Raw genomic sequence first — 20,697 nt, 5'->3', positions numbered from 1 at the left:
TGAAAGAAAATACGGTTCATACAGTGCAGTTATAAAATGCATTTATTTTAGAATTTAAAAATGGAACCCACACAATGATAGAACAGTTCAGTTAAAATAATGTAAACATGAAACATGAGTGGTCCCATGACATCCTGCTCCCATTAAACAGTAAAAAGCCCTTATCCAGCAGCTTTCCATTACCGTCTACGTCCCATATGTTCAACAGAGGAATAAAGATGAAAATGAAAACTGCAGACAGACGCCTGAATAGGAGGTTTGAGTAGTTGAATACACAGTATAATACACAGTGTTTTTCCCCACACTGAAACATTTGCTTGTCAGGACAGATAAGGCACAATGTGAATTCAAATCCTCAAAAAAAAAAGGCATCAGAGACAGCAAAGTGGTTAAAAGCAAAAATAGCTGCTGCTTCAAGTGCCACACTTGTGCTATAGTTAGTGGTGTTCGCCTGAGACAGCTCAATGACACGCAGTAAGATTCATCATCTTCTCTACTTGTGTCAGAAACACTTTGGTTGTGCTCACAGGAGCTTTGAGTCCTTCAAGCTCCTTCAGTTTGTTAGTTTGTTAACACAATTATTTCAGGAAAATCATTTACACATTGCTTTATAAGACTACTATGTAATGTTTGTGCAGCAGCCGAACATTTATAAAGGGCCAAGTATTCACTTAATGTAAGTTCACTGCCCCGTACACTATCGCCTGACCAATATCATGGTGTGGAAATAGGCCTGTCACAGATATCGGCATCGCTGTATATTTCTTTCTTATACATGCCAAAATGTAGCTCCAATTCCATAATCAACGACTAGGGATGCAAGTATACAGATTCTTATATTGGCTGAATACTTACTGAAATGGTTTGATCGGATATCAGTAATGACGCCAATCCAGAGCAGATATTATTAAATCCAATTCTATGTTTAAGTCTTTTGCTGTGTTCCAAATGCCATACTATACTAGCAGTAGGTACTGATTTGGCCAAAATGTAGTATGTAGTAAGCAAACAAAAGAATGTTCATAGAATGTGCAGTATGCCAAAAATTCCCGGATGTCGTACTGATTGGATCGCCAGTATGCATCAGACCAGTCTACCTCGCCTACTGTATCCCACAATGCAAAGCGCTGGAACGTCACAGCAGCAGTTGAAATGACGGACAGCAGCAGCATTCCAGCAGAAGGGGGCGCTATAGCTAAAGAGTCGACGATTATTGTTTACTTCCGCCTGGCGTAGCATACTGCAAAATTAATTTGAAAAGCTCCTCTATACTACACACTACCACCGAACACAGTATGCAGTATATAGCATGTAGTATATAGTATGTAGTATGTAGTATATAGTACAGCATTTCGAACACAGCGATAGTATGTGTACTTCCTCATGGTTCATCAGCGCAGCAGGCGGCCATTTTGCTTGCCTGCATGGAGGGAGCTGAAGTGTCAGCTGTTTGGAGATATTTCACATTTGCTACACCAACAAGTTATGGATACTTAGGTTAAAGTAATGATCTCAAAAATTTTCATTTAAATAAATGTCTGTTCAGTCACTATCTATCACCGACTGAGGTAACACAACGGTGATTGAGCCGAAGGTCCACTGATAAAAGCCTTTGTATTTACAGAATTACAGACTCGGTGTTTGATGCGACTTTAGCAAAAAAAATCACAAGCGGCACCCAGTTAGTGTCGTGTTTTCCATCAGCCAGCAGTGGTTGGTCTGCCAGAGAGGGTAGGCGGAGCTAAAAGGCTGCTTTTCCAGTCTCTATAGTAAACAATAATCCACTATGGCTGAACAAAGAAAGAAAAGATGGATGACTACAGATACAACTTCAACAATAAGTGAAAATACAAAGAAAAAGAAACAAATTGGACGCTCAGATGAAGCAAACAGTCTGAAAAGGAAAGCGACCGTCAGAAAATCAAGAGTTACAACCGGAGCCAACCGTGGACATCACACATGCAGCACTGTCTGGATATCTGGGAAGTGTGCTCCTGCAATTACCGTTTATCGCCATAGGAACCACCAAAGAGAAATCTTGGAGATTACCACTTTAAGTTGTGATATTTTGTTCTAAAAGGTAAGGAAAGAAATGCTTAAGTCAAGCCAGATGTTGCTTTACACATAAAAGAATGATCCCAGTCTCTTCCACAGTGTGGGGCCTATAGTTAGTAAGTAAACACTGGTGGCAGATCAGGACTTGGTACAGGCCGATACCCAAAGCCAAGATATTTGTATCTGGACTGATAAAGTCCGACCGGTCCATTACTATACTCTAATACTCTCAGCACTGTCGGCTGCACATGATGGTGGTCCGGTCTAAAAGTGATAAAAAATGTATAACAATGTCAAGAATTCTTTAATAAAGTTATTTGTATAAGAAGGCAGCCTTCTGAGTGCCTTTGCATAGTCACATCTCTGCACAATCCTCATGGAAAAGGTCTATTATCATTCCAGCCAAAAAATCTGTACCGATCCAGCTCAACCAAACACCCCCTGACACTGGGAGACAAAGAAGACGTTTGTTACTTAGAGAAAGTCTCAGAGATTAAAAAATGTACATCAAAAATAAAGTTTCTCGGTATTTGGAGAGCTTTGATCAAATCTTGTGTCAACAACAAGAGATCTTTTGTTTCTTGTTAAAAAAAAAGAGACTACTCTAGTGGTATCTCTATGACGTCCTCCTCGATGATCTCCCCCTGTGGGACAATGACATGCTCTGGGGGGCTCTTTCTGCAGCTCAGCCCTGCAAAGGGGCTGCACCATGACAGAGAGAAGGGGCCGCCAAACGCCATCTGCATTGCCTCCCAACATGGCACCTTCCCCCACTTCCCCGTCTCTCCCTTCAAACGCTCGATACCCTGAGGAAGAAACAAAGAGGGTCAGAGATGAAAGGGGCTGAGCCACACTGGACTGGATGTCTGTTGTCTTTTCCATGCATTGTCAATCGCAACTCATGACACAAAAGTTAAAGACTCAAACTGCAACAACACACTATGAATCAGGACTCTGGGACTGTTTCTCAGACACAAATCAGACTTAAGATGTCTAGACTAAAAACTGATTTCAGGAAAGGTTTTTTTCAAGTTTGTCTTGTGAAATACTCAGTCACATAATGTATGTGGAAGGAGTTACTGAATTCATTTCTCCTGATCACATTAGCCATGAACATGCCCATTAAAATGCATTACCTGACAACCCGAGAACTGTACAGGTAGGGAGGGGGATATTCATGTCACTCACCTGTTTTAATTATATTAGCTGGCTTAAAGTTCTGCATAATTAAAGGCTAGACTGCTTTGATCGACAGGTAGGTGCTGCTTGATGTCACAGCTTGATGTCTCATCTAATTCAGTCAGTGAACTCAAACTGTGTTTGATGTTGATGCCTTTTGGGGTTTTTTTTCATGCAAATATCAGCCAGTGGTTTATTGTACTAACAAGCTGTCCAAGAAGTCAGTGCTCCAGCATTGTCTATGCTCCACATACCTGGCTTGTTAGCCTATTCAATGTTTGTTCATGTATTTGTGGCAGCCTGTGCATAGAAGGCTGCACTCAGGTGAGTGGGCAGCCAGTCTGCTACGTTTCACAGGCTCTTTTAGCTTCTTAAGTCTATCAAATAAACAAGTCCACTCAGCTAACACCACAAATAGAGTCTCATTCTGTGGGAAAAACAATGGTCAACTAGTTCATTCACGTGTGAATAACTAAACTATGGGTACAGACTGTATAGCTTTGATAAATTGTCGTTTTCCAACCCCTCACTTCTCTCCAGCGCCACCTTCACATCCATATCCACCAATGTCAAATGGCACCAGAAACTAACATGGCGGTAGTGAAAATGCCTAACTTGAGGCGTCAAAAAGATACTGACATAAAGGTGGCTATGTCCATTATATACACAGTCCATGTATAGAGCTCGCATTAACCATGCAAACTGAGGACATCAGGAGAATCTCAGTGCTTTCAGGGCACAGCAAAATGCAATGTTAACAAATCAAGTGTGTACCTTTGTCATAGAAACCTAAGCCGAGTTACAGGCCTATTTTTCTTTAGGTCCCTTTCCAACAGCGTTTCCTGCACACTCGTTTCTGGCTGGGATAAGTTCAGGTTTAGGAACATTCAGGTTTCTGTTTCACAGGAGGTGTGTTTCCAGCAACCAATTACTCTTTCAATACACTGAAATACTGTCCTTTAAATACTTTTGTACACATTTTCTACTGAGAAACATGCCCAGAATGTGATCAAACACTGTGTGAAATGACTCACATGCACTCTAAAAATAAAGACTGAACCCCTGTGGAAGAAGCTCACATGATCTAATGATCAAAACAGTGCATGCTTCCAGCTCCACACAGAACTCACTCATTCATTCATTATGTTTGGTTGAATCTGAAACAGCAAATAAAGACATGAAGCGCAGGTTGGCCTTCAGATTGAAATCTGCATGCGTGTGATGTGTTAAGCTGAATGTGAGGGCTAATGTGACCTTTGATACGGCTTACCTCTCCTTAAGTTTATAAAGAGTTGTCTGCTTCAGAAAGCTTTTGGCAGAGTGAGTTATCAACCAAAGCAAATGCATGAGTGTGGAGAGAACATTTCATGGCAGAAGGCAGATTACAGACAGTAAAGTGGGAACAGAATGAAAGACGATGACGGAGTGTAAATTCAACAATGCGGGGTGTGAGAGGACAGAATGCAGGGAAAGTAGAAACAGTTTGTTTCACATTATTTGAACATACAAACCACAGGTACAAACAGGTGTTTGGGAGTGAAATGTCCCCCACAATCAAGAGAAATGAAAACAATCAAAAACACAGTTTTTGCATTGCAACTGAGAAGTATTTATTCTCTGCGCATGTGCTGAAATATCTTCAGAATATTTAGAAAGAATTAAAATTTCTGTAAAAAACAAATCATCTCCTTTATCACGCTCACCAGCAAGACTTGGCACCATCATACCAGCAGTGTCTCACATACATAACTAAACTAGCCTTCACTTGTACCATGCATTCAGATAACAAAGGATACATACAATATCATGTAAACAAAGAAAAGAAGAATAAAATGCACACTTTAGTACAGAGCAGAAAAATCTTAAATGATAAATACAAAGTGTGAATCAAGCTTTTAGTAATCATGTAGATGTGATTGATGATGTGATTGGTGAAGTTAATACTTTGTTAAATGCTTTGAAGTAATCTGCAATAGTGCAGAAATACAGTCCAGCGTATTCCCCACTGTAAAGTTCTACATGTTTATATAGTGGTTCCCTGTGTCCTCACCAGCAGAGACCATTTTAAAGCAAAGCTTGAGTCCCTTTTTTGAGGAATTCCATTTCAAAGCTTACCCAATCATCATGAAATTGTTGGGTTTATTGAACCCAAAATGCAAAACATCAAAACAGCACGTAGCTTAGAGCACAGGAGCCGTTTCACCATGCACAAACAAGCAGTGTTTGTGATCGTGTGGGCAGCCAAACCTATCCTCAAAAAAGGGAGAAGAGCATGTTAGAGTGCTGTTGACAGCCTGATAACTCTACCAACAGCATTCTAACAACCATGTTTGCTGCTGAAAGACAAGCTGAGACTGAAACTAACCACAACCATTTCATTTCCTCTTTGAGCCCTGAAAGAATCATCCTGCAAAACTTCCCGTGGTCACAGAAAGGTGGCACTTTGATTCTGTTTGGTGGAACAAACAGAAACGTCCTGCCTTGTTTTGGTAAAGAAACAATAATACAACTCTGCCCTCCAGCAAAGGCTTTGTTTGTGTCAAGCATGTATCAGAGAGGAATCAGGGAGGATGTTTTTCTCTTGGGCAACATGTACTGTACCTATAGAGTCATTTAAAACACTTGATTAAACTCCCTTTTTACCCTGTAACTCAGAGAGATACTTCAGTCATGTGATGCTCAAATACACCACAACTTTAAAGGACCACTTTTCTTCTTGGATTGTAAGAGGGGATGCATCGTAAAAATGATCCCAATGATTTTAACGCAATGTAGTGTACTGAATCTTAGTAAGGGAAACACAGAGCATGGGTATTTCATTACGAATCAATATCAGCAGACACCCTGGGCTGCAGGTATCACATCTCTATCAGGTGAAATACATTGATCAGTAAATCGTTAATTGTGAGAATAGTTTTAGGTTTGGTTTTTTTTGCCCAACAGGGTTTAATCAAATTATTTCTCACAACTGATCAAATATCCGCAATTATGCTCAAAACCTTTATGTGCTGTATTTGGCACCATTTTAAAGGGTCAGCCTTAGAATGGATCTGTTTGCAGAACTCTCCAACAAGGGATGTGATTGTAGAAACTGTTAACCCTGAACTTACTGGAACCCAACTAATCTATTCACATGGAGACCAGATTACAAGGTTCTTTTGTTTACAACCGGAACACACTATTGAGGACTGTCTGACCATAGACTTATAAAAGTGGACCTAGCCATTGACATGAAGAATACTGTTTTGAAGCCTTGATTTTAGCATTTTGGCTGTGGCAATATCCGTTCTTTGGAGCAAGAAGTGACCATATTTGGGCGAGAGATCAGAGCTTCAGAGGATATGTGTTGTCTGTTTCCTGACAGAGGTATGCATGGAAGTGACTTGTCAATCACAGGTAGCCATACCCTAAAGCATGCTGTTCTTTATCTTATATTTTTACTCTACGGAGGACAAACACGGACTTTCAGACTACTGTACTAAACAATTGGACCAGTTGAGTAGCCACCTCCTGGCCACTGGAAATAATGCAGGCAGAAGGCACTTCTGCATTGGCCTTACTTTTTAGACCCAGAGGCTATGTCCACTTTATATATGCAGTCTATGTGTCTGACAGCAGGAAGATTTAAAGGGTCAATACATCCAAATACCAAAAAGACACATTTTTTTCACTTACATCTTTGTACCACGTAGCCATGCTGACAGATCTGGTTACAGTTAACACAATGCAGGTGAAAGGGATCTTGGTTGAGGTGCTTCTATGTCCTGAAAACTGACAACTGAAAAACTCAGCAGCAAACTGTACACCCAGAAAGAAAGTTTACTCTGGATGACCCAAAGATCTCACTGTAAAAAGATTTAGCTTGGAATAGCTACAATGGAAAGAAAGAAGTTTTTTGAAAGAAAACCAGGTCGGATTTTTTAAAACCGAACCATGGGACACAGATGGGAGCCGTCATGAAGGCTGGACGAGAAGGTAAGTATTTCTTTCTGCTGTACAGTGTGTGGTAGCCTTTAGTTCAGGGCCAGCCCTTTTTTCATAAGGGATTTAAATTGGATACTTTAGAAGCAAATTCTGCATGTTTGGGGCTGCTGAGGCTCGGGAGGTACAGTGGGTCATCCACTCATTAGAAGATTTGTGGCAAAACACTGAATGCGGAATGTGACGGGCAGATTGGCATGTTGCATGATCATGTGTGTAAAAACAGTGAATGGTCATTAAGTGTAAGGTTGTTTGAGTTGCAGGAAGATAAGAAAGGCTCTGTATAAGTGTAGTTATTATCATGTATTAACTGATTTACTGATTAAAATAGCTAGATTGTTTTAACTACAGAATCATAAATACACATTGATTTGATTTGTTTATTTTAATCATCAATGTACACATCAAAAATTATCAACCGGCAAGGTTGCTCTGCAGCGTGGTATTGCCTCTGGTAAGATGAGGTCCTTATTGTAATCATTTATAATCATTTTAAACTGTTGGAGGGAGGAAAGGTTGCATGTGGGGAATACAAATTAACCAGACGCAATAAATTGTCTTTACCATGGTCAGTGTAGAAGCTTCTGCTGATTATAAAGGAATTGTATCATCGAAACATGCAGTGTCAGTCCTGGTCCTTGTCCTGTGTATTTCGTCCATTACGACAAAGATTTGAATAATGCAAAGTGAAATTGTCAACTAGTTTCTCGAATGTCAATACCATTTAGATCTGAAATGATTCGCTGATGTATTGATAAGTGACAAAGGAAAACCTTTTAAAGTTCCAGCTCCTCAAATGGGAATAATTGTTGTTTATTTCTTACTGCTCTTTGATAGTGAAGAGAATATTTTTGGGTTTTTTTTTTTTTACTTATCTGTGACATTTTATAGATTCAATGGACTATTTGGTTCAATGGGTGGCTACGTCAGAACCTCGGGAAAAAAACTAAATCTATCCTCATGGTCAGATACCACCAGAGATAAGAGAGAAAATGTGTTTTTTTGGACTTTGTCTGAACTTGAACCTATAAGGGATGTAAGACTAAACAGAGGAGAAGAAGAGAGAAGGCTTCTGATACAACAACAGAAACAGAAATAGCAAAAACAGGTTTATCACAGTGGTTTGCAAACAGGATTCACAAACTGAAAGTGTTTTCTTTTTCTCTGCAACTCAACTCACCCAAGGCAACACAAAAATAAATGTATAGCGCACTTAGTTGGCAACACAAAAAGCAGATGGAAAGCGGTCCATGGCTAGCGTGGGAGATTAATCATGTTCAGCACTGAGAGCAACAGACTGCCACAGCTGAGCTCTGTGTGGCTGAGCAGGGCTTCCCACTTTGGTTCTGACACGGCCGCCTCGATTCCCTGCGCTGAGCTCTCACACCACATACTGGTAGGTCTCAGCCTTCCCATGGTCAGGGGTGGAGAAGGGACTAAACCACAATAAGGAGAAAGGGTGTCCAAATACCGCCCTCATGTTCATCCACTTAGTTTTTTTAGCCCATCTTCTCTCTTCCTTTTTCAACTGCTCTATGCCCTGAAAACGAGAGACAACCACACTTCAGTTGGTGGGCTTTTGTCAACCAGTCAGTGATCACAAACACCGATTTTTTTCAACCCACTAAATACAAAAAAGAAAGAAAAAAATCTGATGTTATTGAAAATGTACCTGGTCTAAAAGCCTAGCATTTAAGTGAGATCTGTACAGGCATAATGTGGCAGCTTGTGTCCTGTTTAGAGGTCTTCACAGATCAAACATTACAGACCTGAATCTTAATATCTCTCTGGTCAAAAATCTAACCTACCTGTAATCCTTGTTTAATCCTGAAGGATGGAAATCACAAACTTGTACGTTTTTTTCTTTTTCATGGATCAATCTACAGACTGATCCTAAATTTTGAGATATTGTTCCTCTTAATGTTTTTAAATATTTGGTGAGTCCTTACTTTATCAGTTTGCTTATTTGTTGTTGAAACTATGTGTAGCTGCTATTCTGGGCAAAAGGCCTGCACTATGACGCGAGATCATCATACCCAGAGTATCTTCTGGTTATCTTGCTTCAGTAACCCTCAAGTGATCGCCATAAGCGGTCACAAGTCGCGGGTAACAACTTGATAAGTTAACGCTGGGTTTCTATCAGCATGTTCACATAAAGGGGGGGATGTTTGAAGCATTTGACCAATCTCAACAAAGTGTTCTGTGACCAGAGCGTCATATCTAACAAACTTGAAACAAAGTATAACGTTAGAAAATATGAAATTAAAATACATTTATAAATCATTATCACAGCTGCAGCTTTCAAACATTCCATGAAAGAAGGAAGGCTCACAAAAAATCATGGCTGACTATGTCAATGTGAAAATTAAGGCTTTTTATATCACTGCTCCATCATTAGCGCATGAGATCTGACTGTGATTACACGAGTGCATTACTTTACTTTATTGCTCAGATGTATTCTTATTGAATGTATGAGATTTAGACTGTACTACATACCATAAATCACACAGCTCGCACTATCAGAGGGACTTATGAAGAAAATAGAAAGTTAAATGAAATCATAATTCAAAGCAGTAAGCAGACTTACTTTCATATCTTATACACACAGTAAGTACAAGGCATTAGTACTGTGAGTCTACATAGTCAGTAAAGAACAATTAATATCTTTCATTATTATCTTTTATATGAAAATCCATCAGGGAGAGACAAAGCGTTTTGCCGGTCTTTGAGCACTGTTGTCCTTCTCCTTCTCATGATCTTCTCACTGAGTTTAAGGAAATTGAGATCAAGGTACCTGATTGGTCAGTAGGCAGAGCGCCTAGGCCGAATGATCGTAAAAAGGCAAACAACGGTGTGCGTTCTATCTGCTGACGGGTGTTTTTATGAAGACCGCAGTTTTCCAACAAGGACAGCACTTGATAAAAAGTAATTTCTAACATTTTCTGAAATTCCGGCATTATGCCGATGTGGTAGCAGCGCTGTGTCATAATCAGTTCAGTGCAGCGAAAAAGGCGCCGACAAAACTGCCAAAGAAGAAGAAAAGTGAAAGAAGGAGTGAAGGAGTAAGTACAACGCTCCTCATGCATGATTTGGGGTTTTGTTAGGTCAAGACACCCCTAACGGATTAAAGGCAAGGCACTTGGATGTGTCTCGCAAGGTTGCCATCGATGGACCAGACCAGGAGGCCTTGGACTACAAGAACAGGGTGCTGAAATGCTCTGCCACTGGTTTTGACCAATGTAGATGAAAACTATTTTATTTTATTTTTTATTTTTATTTTAAATAACTTTGACTTTAACTGTGGAAATGTAGCTCTTATGTTGTATTTAAGTTAAATTTGAAAAGTGCATTGCACATTTATTTGTTTTTAATAAGATGATGTTAGATGAGCACCATAAGATATCATGACTAATGTACCTGGGTAAGAGGTGAACCACCTTCGTAGTATTGAAAACCCAGAGTTAATCCTTAAGTTACCTCTTTAACCGAAAATCCTACTTCGTAGCTACAGGCCCTAGGTGTCCCTTGTAAAACGGGGGGCGATAAAAGGCAATTGCTGGAGCATACGTCCCAGAACACCAGACGTCCACGGTTGGCTCCGGTTGTAACTCTTGATTTTCCTGGCTGACGGTCGCTTTCCTTTTCAGACTGTTTGCTTCATCTGAGCATCGAATTTCTTTCTTTTTCTTTGGATTTTCACTTCTTTTTGAAGTTGTATCTGTAGTCATCCATCTTTTCTTTGTTTGTTCAGCCATAGTAGATTACTGTTTACTCGCAACACTTGCAGAGACCGGGAAAAGCAGCCGCTTAGCTCCACCTACCCTCTCTGGCAGACCAACCACTGCTGGCTGATGGAAAACGCGTCACTAACTGGGCGCTGCTTGTGATTTTTCCACTAATGTCCCCTCAGACACTCAGTCCATAATAATACTATATACTGCAAATGCAAAGGCTTTCATCAGTGGGCCATCGGCTCAATCACCATTGTGTTAACTCATTCGGTGATAGATAGTGACTGAACAGACTTTGATTTAATGAAAATCTTTGAGATTATATCTTTAACTATGGGGTATGAGTGTGTTTTGATGGACAAACTAAACAATGACACCTTTCTGAAGTCACCCCAAGAATTGTTCTTTAATGGTTCAGAAAACGTTTCGCAGTGGAGCATATCATAAAAAAACAATCCAATATTGATATATCTGTTGGCTTATGTTGGCCTAATAACATGGGCTGACAGATAAATCGGTCAGGCTCTGCTAATCATCTGCAAGTTACACACAGAGTGCTCATGAGTTTCTCTCATGGTCACTGCTGATCATGGGTGTTCACATAAATATAAACAGACCTGGGATCCGTTGTAAAAAAAAACGGACCCCAGCGAGACCCGATAGACCAAAGTAAAATGTGGACTCCATACTGTATGGATGTCTGTTAGGGTCTCAGATTCCAAGGTCCAGGTAGACCTGTGAAGACCTCTAGTCCTGTTGCCTTTTCATCTGTGTGCTGTACAGTCCCCTACCTTGATTAAATGATCAAATGTCGCATTTATCTGAGTTGCAGACAAAAAGAAGTTCAAAGCAGGAAATGGGGTTTGGTTTGGTGAGCTCCAAAACACTGGCACACCAACAGGCTGAGTGATTTTAGGATGGCACCAAACTACATAGAGGGGATACTGATTCCTTCACCCACTGATACATGGACAAATTGACCTTTCTATGAAAATGTGTTTGGTTTCACACACTAACTCCTGCAGGACGAAGTATTAGGGCCATGGTAAAAAAAAAGCAGGAGAAGATAATATTCTGGAAATAAAACTAGAAAATTCCAAGATTAAAGTCGTAAATATGCCAGAAAAACTCAGATATCGCTGAGATTAAAGAGGTAAGACGTAAAGTAGTTTTGTATATTTTTTGTCCATAATGCAAGGTTTGTTTACTTTATGTAGCCGTCATGAGTGCGTAGGGTAACCGTCATGTGTGACCGTAACCCAAAAAACAGGGAGCATAGAAATGCGTGGTTTTGCAGCAGAGGGTCGCTCAGTCTTTCTCCTCTATGAAGTCTGCTTCTTGTGGGCAGAGAAAACAGGCTAAATATGCACCTAGCTCTATGCCATGTATGCCTGTGTTAGCAGCAGTGCCAAAAGGGCAGGGCGCCGAAGAGAAACAGGTGGTTTGATAGGGAGGGGGCCGTGAACACCAGCCTACGTTTTAGGGGGGGGGGGGGGGGGGGTCGCAGCTCAAAAAGGTTCCTATAAACACTATTTTCCTAGTTTTTGTTCGTTGCAAATTAAGACTTTATAATGTCATAACTTTAAAAAATCCCATTTTTTTCTTGCAGATTTACCACTTTAATCTCAGAGATATCTGAGCTTTTTTCTGGCATATTTACGACTTTAATGTCTGAATTTTCTAGTATACGACATACTCTTCTCCTCCAACTTTTCTTTCTTTGCAATGGCTCTAATACGCCGTCGTACTCCTTAGTCTTTGGCTGCAGCAAAAAGGGAAACTTAGTTATTTCACAAGCAGAAGTAAGACATAAAGAGGTTTGATGTACCACCAGGCATTAGTGTGTTTTCTACACGAATAGTACTCAATAGAGATGTTTCTTTTTTGCAGTTACTCACTTGTAACAGTGTTTGAAATCAAGGTACAGACTTGAATTTGTTATTCTACATCAGGCTGCAGAATGACTGATGTCACTTAGCCGTTAACAGTTTGAATCAGACGTGGAGGGTCAAAGGTGTTAAAGATGTTAAAACGGCAGAGGCTGGAAGCAGCAGGAAGAAGAGCAGGAGGAAGAAGTGAGATAAGGACAGGAGGAGGACTTTTGGTCAATACATGGATCACTTACGGTCTCGTCGGTACAGATGGAGTGGACTTGGGTGCCGAACATCACAGAGGTGAAGATGAGGAAGAGGAGACCCTCAAAGCACAGGAGTATGAGGAGGATGACTGTAGCTGGAGGAGAGAAGGTACTGCACTCTGGGGGATGGAGGGACATGGAGGAAGAGATGTGAAGGGGCATGTGAGGAACTGCTATACACTAAGATCAAGGAAACATCCACATTCTACAGGGAACTCAGCAGCACCACAGTGAGATCTTTAATGCAGTGGTATGGTATGGTATATCCACATGTCAACTGCTGAGGGGGCTTTAGTAAAAGGGGAAGGCAGGTGAGTGTTCAGGAACAAGATGATTCAGTTGGATTGTTGAGTAGGTATGGGAAAGCCTGAAATTGTACTGAAGTCAAGCTTTGCCTATTTACACAAAAGGGATTATAATGTGTTTAAGCAACTTTCTAAGCTTAATGTTGGATTTATTTAAAAAATACGTAAATGTGGTACGTAAATGTTTACAGAAACAGACTATAAGAATTATGCCTCTCACAAATTAATGAGTATTGTTTTTTAGACAAATAAGATTTGTCCGTTCAAAGCTTCAACTACTTGTTGCTTCTTTACAGTTCAGCTCCACGCCAAGCTATATCAGCCTACATGAGTCCCATGTTTTACCTTTGAGATGATCAGTTTCTATAGGCACTACATCATAAGAGAAACGAGGTAAAGTGAGTAACAGCACTGCTCCCAAACCTGAAGAGCTCAGGAGGGCCACTGATTTTGATCTTGAAAGTTAAAATTGTTTTTATTGTTTAATGACTTGGTCTATTTGTTTTGGAGAGAAGGAGACCTCTGTAAATTATTTATCTCACTGTAAGGGCATTTTGAACAAGGTAGGGCCAAAACAAGTTAGTGGCAGCTTAGCTTGCAGTGACATTATATGGGTCACTTTCTCTTTTCACCAGATTTTCTAATTACTGGATGGGTTTGTTCCAGAGGGGAGACATGACTTTTCTCCTGCATTGCCCTGTGTACAATTAATGACACAGCTACAAGTGCAGAGATTTGACTGACAAAATGCGGGTTGACTCTGAGTCGTCTTGATTGAAGATTTTAATTGTCCACTTTTAGGAGGCAGACCTTTAAGTTTACATAAAATGAGCTAAAAATATATTATTTTACTCAGCTGATATAAAAAGGGCATCCCAATAAATACATTTCACAGGAAGATTGTTGAGAACTCTACTTTTGAATACATAAAGAAAGTTGTTTTTGTCAGTGAAGAAAGTTTAATGCTACCTAAAATAGAAAAGGAAAAACACTCACTTGTCCAATCGTCTTCAAAGCAGTTGAGGAAATGGAAGCCAACCATGACCAGAGAGTGGAGAGAGATGAGTGCAATGTACATCTAGGTTAAAAAAATAACACTTTTTAATAACTGCAAACAAATTCACTGAGGAATCCCTCTGATCTGCATTTCAACAGCAACGACGAATGATTTTGCATCCAACACCTCCTTCAAGGGGCAGTTCGATGTTTGGAAGTGGGCTTGTATTAGGTGCTTATCAATATCCAAATACATGAGGGATGCTAGGCTTCTAAATATTTTATATCAGCTTAGCTTGTTTGTTCTCTGGCCAGCTTCTCCAAACTGGTACTGTGCTGAGCGCCATCAGCTGTAAGTAATACGACTTTTGAAAAGAATATCATCCAATACAAAGTTTAAAAACAATTGAACAATCCCTTTAAGAGGATCTCAACAGTGTTAGAAATGTATTCAAAGTTATCTGAAATGTGAAGGCAACTTGTTACCATCAAAGGCTGAAAACTCAGATTTTCAGTTTCAGACTCATTCTTGAAGTGAACTTACTGTGAAAAGCACAAAGTACTTTTGGTTGTTCTCCCCAACACAGTTATTGACCCAGGGACAGTGGTGGTCCATCTTCCTTATGCAGCGTTTGCAAACACTGTGAGAGATACAGCAAGGTAAGGCTAAGATTCAAATAAAGTCAACTCCCTACTATATCAAGCCTCTGAAGCCAAAATAATGGTTTGCAAAGACAACATTAGTAAAACTAAGAGGACATTTTAAATTCACAAATAAACCATATGGAATTTATGATAACAGTCTGACTTCTTTACTGCACCAAAACACTGCAGCTGTAAGCGTAGGACTGGGTTTGTGAATGCCAATGCAGCAGTACGAGTTTCATGTCCTGTTTGCCCTACCTGCAGTGGTGTGCTCGGTCAGGCTTGATGCTGCAGCACTTGGGACATTTGTAGACCACCTGCCCTGGTTTCAGCTGAAGGCTCTCTATGTATTCCTTTGTAGCATTTCCTTTTGGCACCGCCCCCTAACAACGAACATGAGCACAATGTGTGATGCATAGTTTGAAGCTCATTATTCATGATGATTACATACACTGTAGGTCCCTTTTCCCTTATCAGAACTGCATTAAAAACTTGTCTGCATGCCATTGAGACGTAAAGGCTTGACAGCCTGTCACATCATTTTAAATTTGTGTGTATAAATAACACTTAACTAGTCCCACTTACAGGATCAGTGCACATGGCTCTAAGGTGTGAAGCAAGGGCAAGGAAGGCCAGAGTGTTGAACAGGGTCCCGTTCACAATGCTGTATGTCAGATTCTTGGAGGGGAGCAGCATCACAAAAAGCACCACGAACTCTGCGTAAAACACCAGCAGCCAGGTGATGACGGCACATATGATGCCGCAGGCGTCCCTGATGAACCACATGGCGGAGGCAGAGGAGGAAGTGATGACGTCTTTGGAGATGGGGATGCGCTGCTCGGCCTGTAGGCAGGTGGTGGTTCCTGTCCCGACCCCTCCCAGCCCACGCCCATGCTCCACATCCCTGCATCTGTGCACCGGGCTCTTCATCCTTCATCTAAGCTAGTCCCCTGCTCTTGCAGCCACCAGACCCGATGCGCATTCAGGATTCAGTCTCAGTCACCGCATGCTGGAGAAGAGGAGCAGGAGAATCGCATGTTAGAGGCGAGTAAAAGTTTGGTTCTAGTAAAGAGTTGTATCAACAGTTGGTTTCCCCTGTTGTGTAACAGTGGAGATCAGGGGCCTAACCTGAAACTGAGACTCCCTCAATTACAATCATAAAACCCATTAGCCTAGACTATGATCGAACAAGACATTAAGCTTCAAGGAGAACAGATAAACCATTTCACACGGCAAATATATCTCAGAGTCTGGCTATTGTTTCGGAGGGGTCACACATTTATTATTATATTGTATATTTTTTTCCCGGCAAAATCCAATACAGTAATAATTTCTAACTCCTATTGGCTGATTGACTATGCTGACACCAATATTAGGATAGCTTTTTTCCCCACCTAAATGCAGAAACAAGCAGGTCTTGCCTATAATGGAATGAATATTGTTATGCCTTCTCTTAAGCGACAATGGAACAGATGCAGACATAAAATACAATGCTCTTCATAAAGAAACAATCACAGAGTGCGCAATGAATACATTAGCAATCAACGGGATAGTCAGCATCTCGCGTCACATGATTATTATTGATAATTTTATCGGCCTCTCATATTGACAGAAATGTTCATTAGTGGCCAATGTATAAATTTAAAGCATTTATTCACCAATGCATGCATCCCCATCTTTAAGACTATGCATCCATCATGAACACACAGGTACAATACACGAAACAAAAGAAAAAACTTTGTGCAGCTCCGTCCATATCAAATGTTACACCTGACATTAAGTATATGACACAGCAGATTTGTGTTTGCAGATGAAACCATTAACAGGAAGTGCTGACTAAAAGTAACCTTTCCTGTTCTACAATAAAACGTGTCAGTGTTAGTGGGCAAACAAAGCCTCCTCAGATCGATCATAAATGTAAAAAGACATCTCTAATAAATGCCTGCATCTCTCAAAGTTAGGACCTCAGAAAAAAAACATTTTAATTAAGTTAAGTTAAAATACAACCGACAGCACTTTCCAAACTTCAATAAGGTGAAAGCTGGTGAGTTGTGTGACCTGCAGAGCTTTGTCAAACACTGCTCTGTTCAACACAGTGCTGTGAGCGTCTGTACTCTGACTCTGTGCCACATAACCTGCTGCTGTTTGAGAGATCTCTACATGGAGAGGTCACTGAAAGGAGGTTAAAAGGGACCTGTCGTCCATTCTCACCATAACCTTGCGCATAGCATCAACACCATTTACCACTTTAAAACCTTTTAAAACGATATCCTCTTATAGAATACAATATTTAATGACAATCTATGACATGATTTCAAATACATTCTTGTTTGTGTCAGTTCAAACAGGGCACTGATTGCCTTTTCTATTAAATATATGGGTCGTTTGTTTCCAGCTCAACCTATTCCGGCCAGTCTACCTCATTGCTAGGTAACCAGGCTAGCAGGGTTATCTTTATTCAGGTAAAACTTCTTTAGACGGCTTTTCTGTTAGGGTTTAAAAGTTTATTGGTTTATATGGTATTGAAACCTGACTGAATCGTACACGAGCCGACACACATCAATTAGGTAACGTTCATGTTAACGTCAGTCCATTTTAGCACAGGCTAGCAGCCTGGCTACCGTCAGATTGAGCGTTTTACTAACCTGTTAGTATGTTCTTGTCAGCGTCATTCTCTTTGGATGTAAAGGTATCAGAAGGCCGTGAATGTCTGTCTGCCTTCTCTCTAGACTAATTATCATTATATTCTGCTGAATCTCACCTGAAAAGCAAGCATCCTTTGGACGCTTTCGCAGATGCTGCGAACCACCCGGTTGGTAGCTGCCAGTCGATGCCGTGCTCACGCCCCTTCAACAACAACACGACGTCATGACGCAGGGAATTGAGCCAATTGGATTATCAGAAAGGCTTCAAACCTTTCACGTCAGAGGACATGCCCAGACACACCTACCTGTTTCCAGATCTATCTATCTATCTATCTGTATTGTAGTATAGTAACTTATACTATACTATTGTAGTATAGTATAAGTTGTAGATTGCATAGAAGATTCCTCAGCAGTGGCAATTCTATTACAGCTTTATCGGTTTGAAATCAAATGACAAATTGCCATTAAATGCAAAACGTAACATAATACTGAATTTATTTCTTCAGAAAATGGCAATAAAGTTTAATACATTTAAAAGCATATTTAAATTTGTATAGAGAATATTTTGAATCACTATCCTACAATGCAGTAGGCTTGTATGCAGTATATATGAATCTCAATTTGTCCACATTCAGAAACATCTTTTCTGTCCTGATGATTTTCTAGTTATTAAAACCTTTAGGTCAGCTTGTCAGAAATATGGCTAACTCATGTAAAAGTCTCTCTAAAATAATGTTTTGCACTCCAATTAGATTCAATGTAAGATACAGGGACAAAACATACAACACTAATTGTTTATCAAACCTGGATCCAAAGCATAGCCTAAGCTAACTGACAACAAACCAAGGGTGTTTCACATATGTGTTTCAAATATATAATGAATATAATGAATAAATGAAGTTTATTAAATATAGAAATAAAGAAGGAAGAAATTCAAAGAAAGTTTAGGTTGTTCTCTAACATGGAAAGGATTTGTATATTCAACAATATAATAGCCTAATAATGTGTATTTTTAAACATCAAGACATTGTTCAATAAAGCATTAATAAGGGAGGAGCACTTAGACCTATTAAACTTTATAATCATCACTAGAGGGCAGTGACAGACAGACAACTATTTCTGTGACTGGATGACTCATTGCTACCTAAATACTGTTCAGCCGCCCACATTTAGTAATGCTAATGTTGCAGTGCCTTCAGATTCACAACACATTCATTGATTAAAAATGTCACATGAAGGGAGCATGTGTCATATGTACAAAGGCTGAGTCCCCACGTTCAATTCCAGCCCTTAGTCTTTAGCTGTACATCATCCCCATCTCGTCCCTGTATTATTTTTCTCACTTCAGCTGGTTGTCACAGGAAGTGGACACAGGAGTTTTGCTCTATCATTTCTTCCTTTTCTGTATTTTCTTCACAGCATTTACACTATAAAACATCAAGGCAGAGTTCTGCTTACATACAGTATTCATGACAATAACGCATGAGAGCAGGAGAATCTTGAATCTTCATCCACCTTCACGTCAAACATCCAGCTGTACGTTTCAGTGTTAGTTCTATTAATATTCAGAAATCACATAATGTGAACTTTAAAGGAGTCTGTAGAGAGCTGAATCCTGTGTTTGGGTCTTCATATGGATTCTCAGGTCTGCTATGCTATACACCCCTAAGGCTTGTAAAACATTTTATGACACATTATCATGAAGAATTGTTATTATAACATATGAAAAACATTAATTTCCATCCTTTGTTCACACTGCAGCGGTTTCCGTATATGGCATTAACTATACATATATATAAAATTCAATGTTAACCTTAGTTTGGTGCATGCTTAACAGGATTTCAGATTTTTCCAGAAGCTCTGAGGTTTATACAACGTATTTTCTCTTCATCCTAAACTGCACCTCAGATCAAGAATGCTCAGATTAATCTGCATTCAAAGATATATGTGTGCAATGACTTCCTAATACACACACATACACACACACACACACACACACACACACACACACACACACAGCTGGAACATGCATTTCTTCTGGTTTTGGTCCCTGAGGATGTACAGAAACACACAACCCCTTTATCACAGAAAAGAACACGGAAAGAATGACCTGACTGTCAGTTTCTTTCAAAAACATCATTTAGTTGCAACCCTGTGAGACAGTGTCCGCCTCAGGAGACACATTTTAGATCATCTCTTCAAAACCAGATCAGCTTCCTCTAATACATAACTTCACAGCACAGCTTATGAATGACTGATGTCCTTTTCTATGAATGTATTTTAATATATAAGATAAGACAATATATGCGTTTTAGTCCCCAAATGGACATTTTTGCCATGGAAAACACTGCTTCACACAGTTGCGTTTACTTTATACAATATGTAACTAAAAAGCATGTCAATAGAACAACAAGATATAATCAAATAACTTACAACATAATAGAAAATCATTTATAAAATATGACTCAGTCCCTGTGTAATAAAAGGAATAAAGCACAGTATAAAAAAATTATTTTGAATAAATTCATGGGTTAGGTCTGAACAAGTAATTCTAACTCCATCAGAGATGCAACATTGCAGCTGGCAATCGCAGGTTGTACACAAGAGCATAAAAAGTACAAAGCACCAGTCAAACTTAATGTTGTTAAACAACAGATCTGTTTCTCACACAGATAACAAACCAGCAACAGAAACGGCTCCTGCCTACCTGAACGCCCTCATCCAGGTTTACACTCCGTCCTGCCCACTACGCTCTGCCAATGAAAGGCGCCTGGTACTCCCATCACAACAGGGCCCTAAGTCGCTAACTAGACTCTTCTCCTCAGTAGTCCCCCGGTGGTGGAACGAGCTACCAAACTCCCTTTCACCTTTAAGAACAAGCTAAAGATGCTTAATGATATTGCTGTTGATGATGAAGATTATTATTATGAAAAAAAAAAAAAAGAAAAACGCCCTATACACTGCCTGTTTTTTTGGCACTTACTGACTTCGTTCCCTCATGTCTTGATCGTTGCTGTACGACG

The 20,697-nt window shown here is 40.0% G+C and overlaps 1 protein-coding gene across 3 annotated transcripts; it reads right to left on the bottom strand.

Annotated features, from left to right (window-relative positions):
- Positions 1-31: 31 nt before the first annotated feature.
- zdhhc3a (zinc finger DHHC-type palmitoyltransferase 3a) lies at positions 32-17,872 on the bottom strand. 3 transcript variants are annotated; one of them, XM_069655489.1, is made up of 7 exons: positions 17,791-17,872; positions 15,615-16,038; positions 15,288-15,412; positions 14,929-15,025; positions 14,385-14,466; positions 13,072-13,202; positions 32-2,861 (listed from the first exon to the last, which is right to left on the bottom strand). In XM_069655489.1, the coding sequence occupies exons 2-7, from the start codon at positions 15,957-15,959 to the stop codon at positions 2,655-2,657; spliced, it is 987 nt and encodes a 328-aa protein (XP_069511590.1). In that variant the 5' UTR covers positions 15,960-16,038; positions 17,791-17,872; the 3' UTR covers positions 32-2,654. The 3 variants fall into 3 exon arrangements, with proteins under 3 accessions (XP_069511590.1, XP_069511589.1, XP_069511591.1); XM_069655488.1 differs by having other exon boundaries at positions 17,675-17,809; XM_069655490.1 differs by lacking the exon at positions 32-2,861 and adding an exon at positions 4,386-8,755 and having other exon boundaries at positions 17,675-17,809.
- Between the last annotated feature and the right edge of the window lie 2,825 nt (positions 17,873-20,697).

Source organism: Semicossyphus pulcher, unplaced genomic scaffold (genome assembly GCF_022749685.1).
Source record: "Semicossyphus pulcher isolate SPU_LCO1_2020_fin unplaced genomic scaffold, fSemPul1.0.p SCAF_9, whole genome shotgun sequence".
Classification (NCBI taxonomy): Eukaryota; Metazoa; Chordata; class Actinopteri; order Labriformes; family Labridae; genus Semicossyphus; species Semicossyphus pulcher.
Note: the sequence above shows the minus strand (reverse complement) of the source record. Positions and strands in the feature narration are given on the sequence as shown.

What these genes read in the sequence shown, in the direction of transcription:
- zdhhc3a (XM_069655489.1), bottom strand. Translation starts at nt 15,959, where the DNA reads ATGAAGAGCCCGGTGCACAGATGCAGGGATGTGGAGCATGGGCGTGGG. An exon ending in GACCGAGCACACCACTGCAG is followed by an intron (nt 15,026 to 15,287) that starts GTAGGGCAAACA and finishes TATCTCTCACAG; the next exon opens with TGTTTGCAAACGCTGCATAA. An exon ending in AGTACTTTGTGCTTTTCACA is followed by an intron (nt 14,467 to 14,928) that starts GTAAGTTCACTT and finishes TTTTTAACCTAG; the next exon opens with ATGTACATTGCACTCATCTC.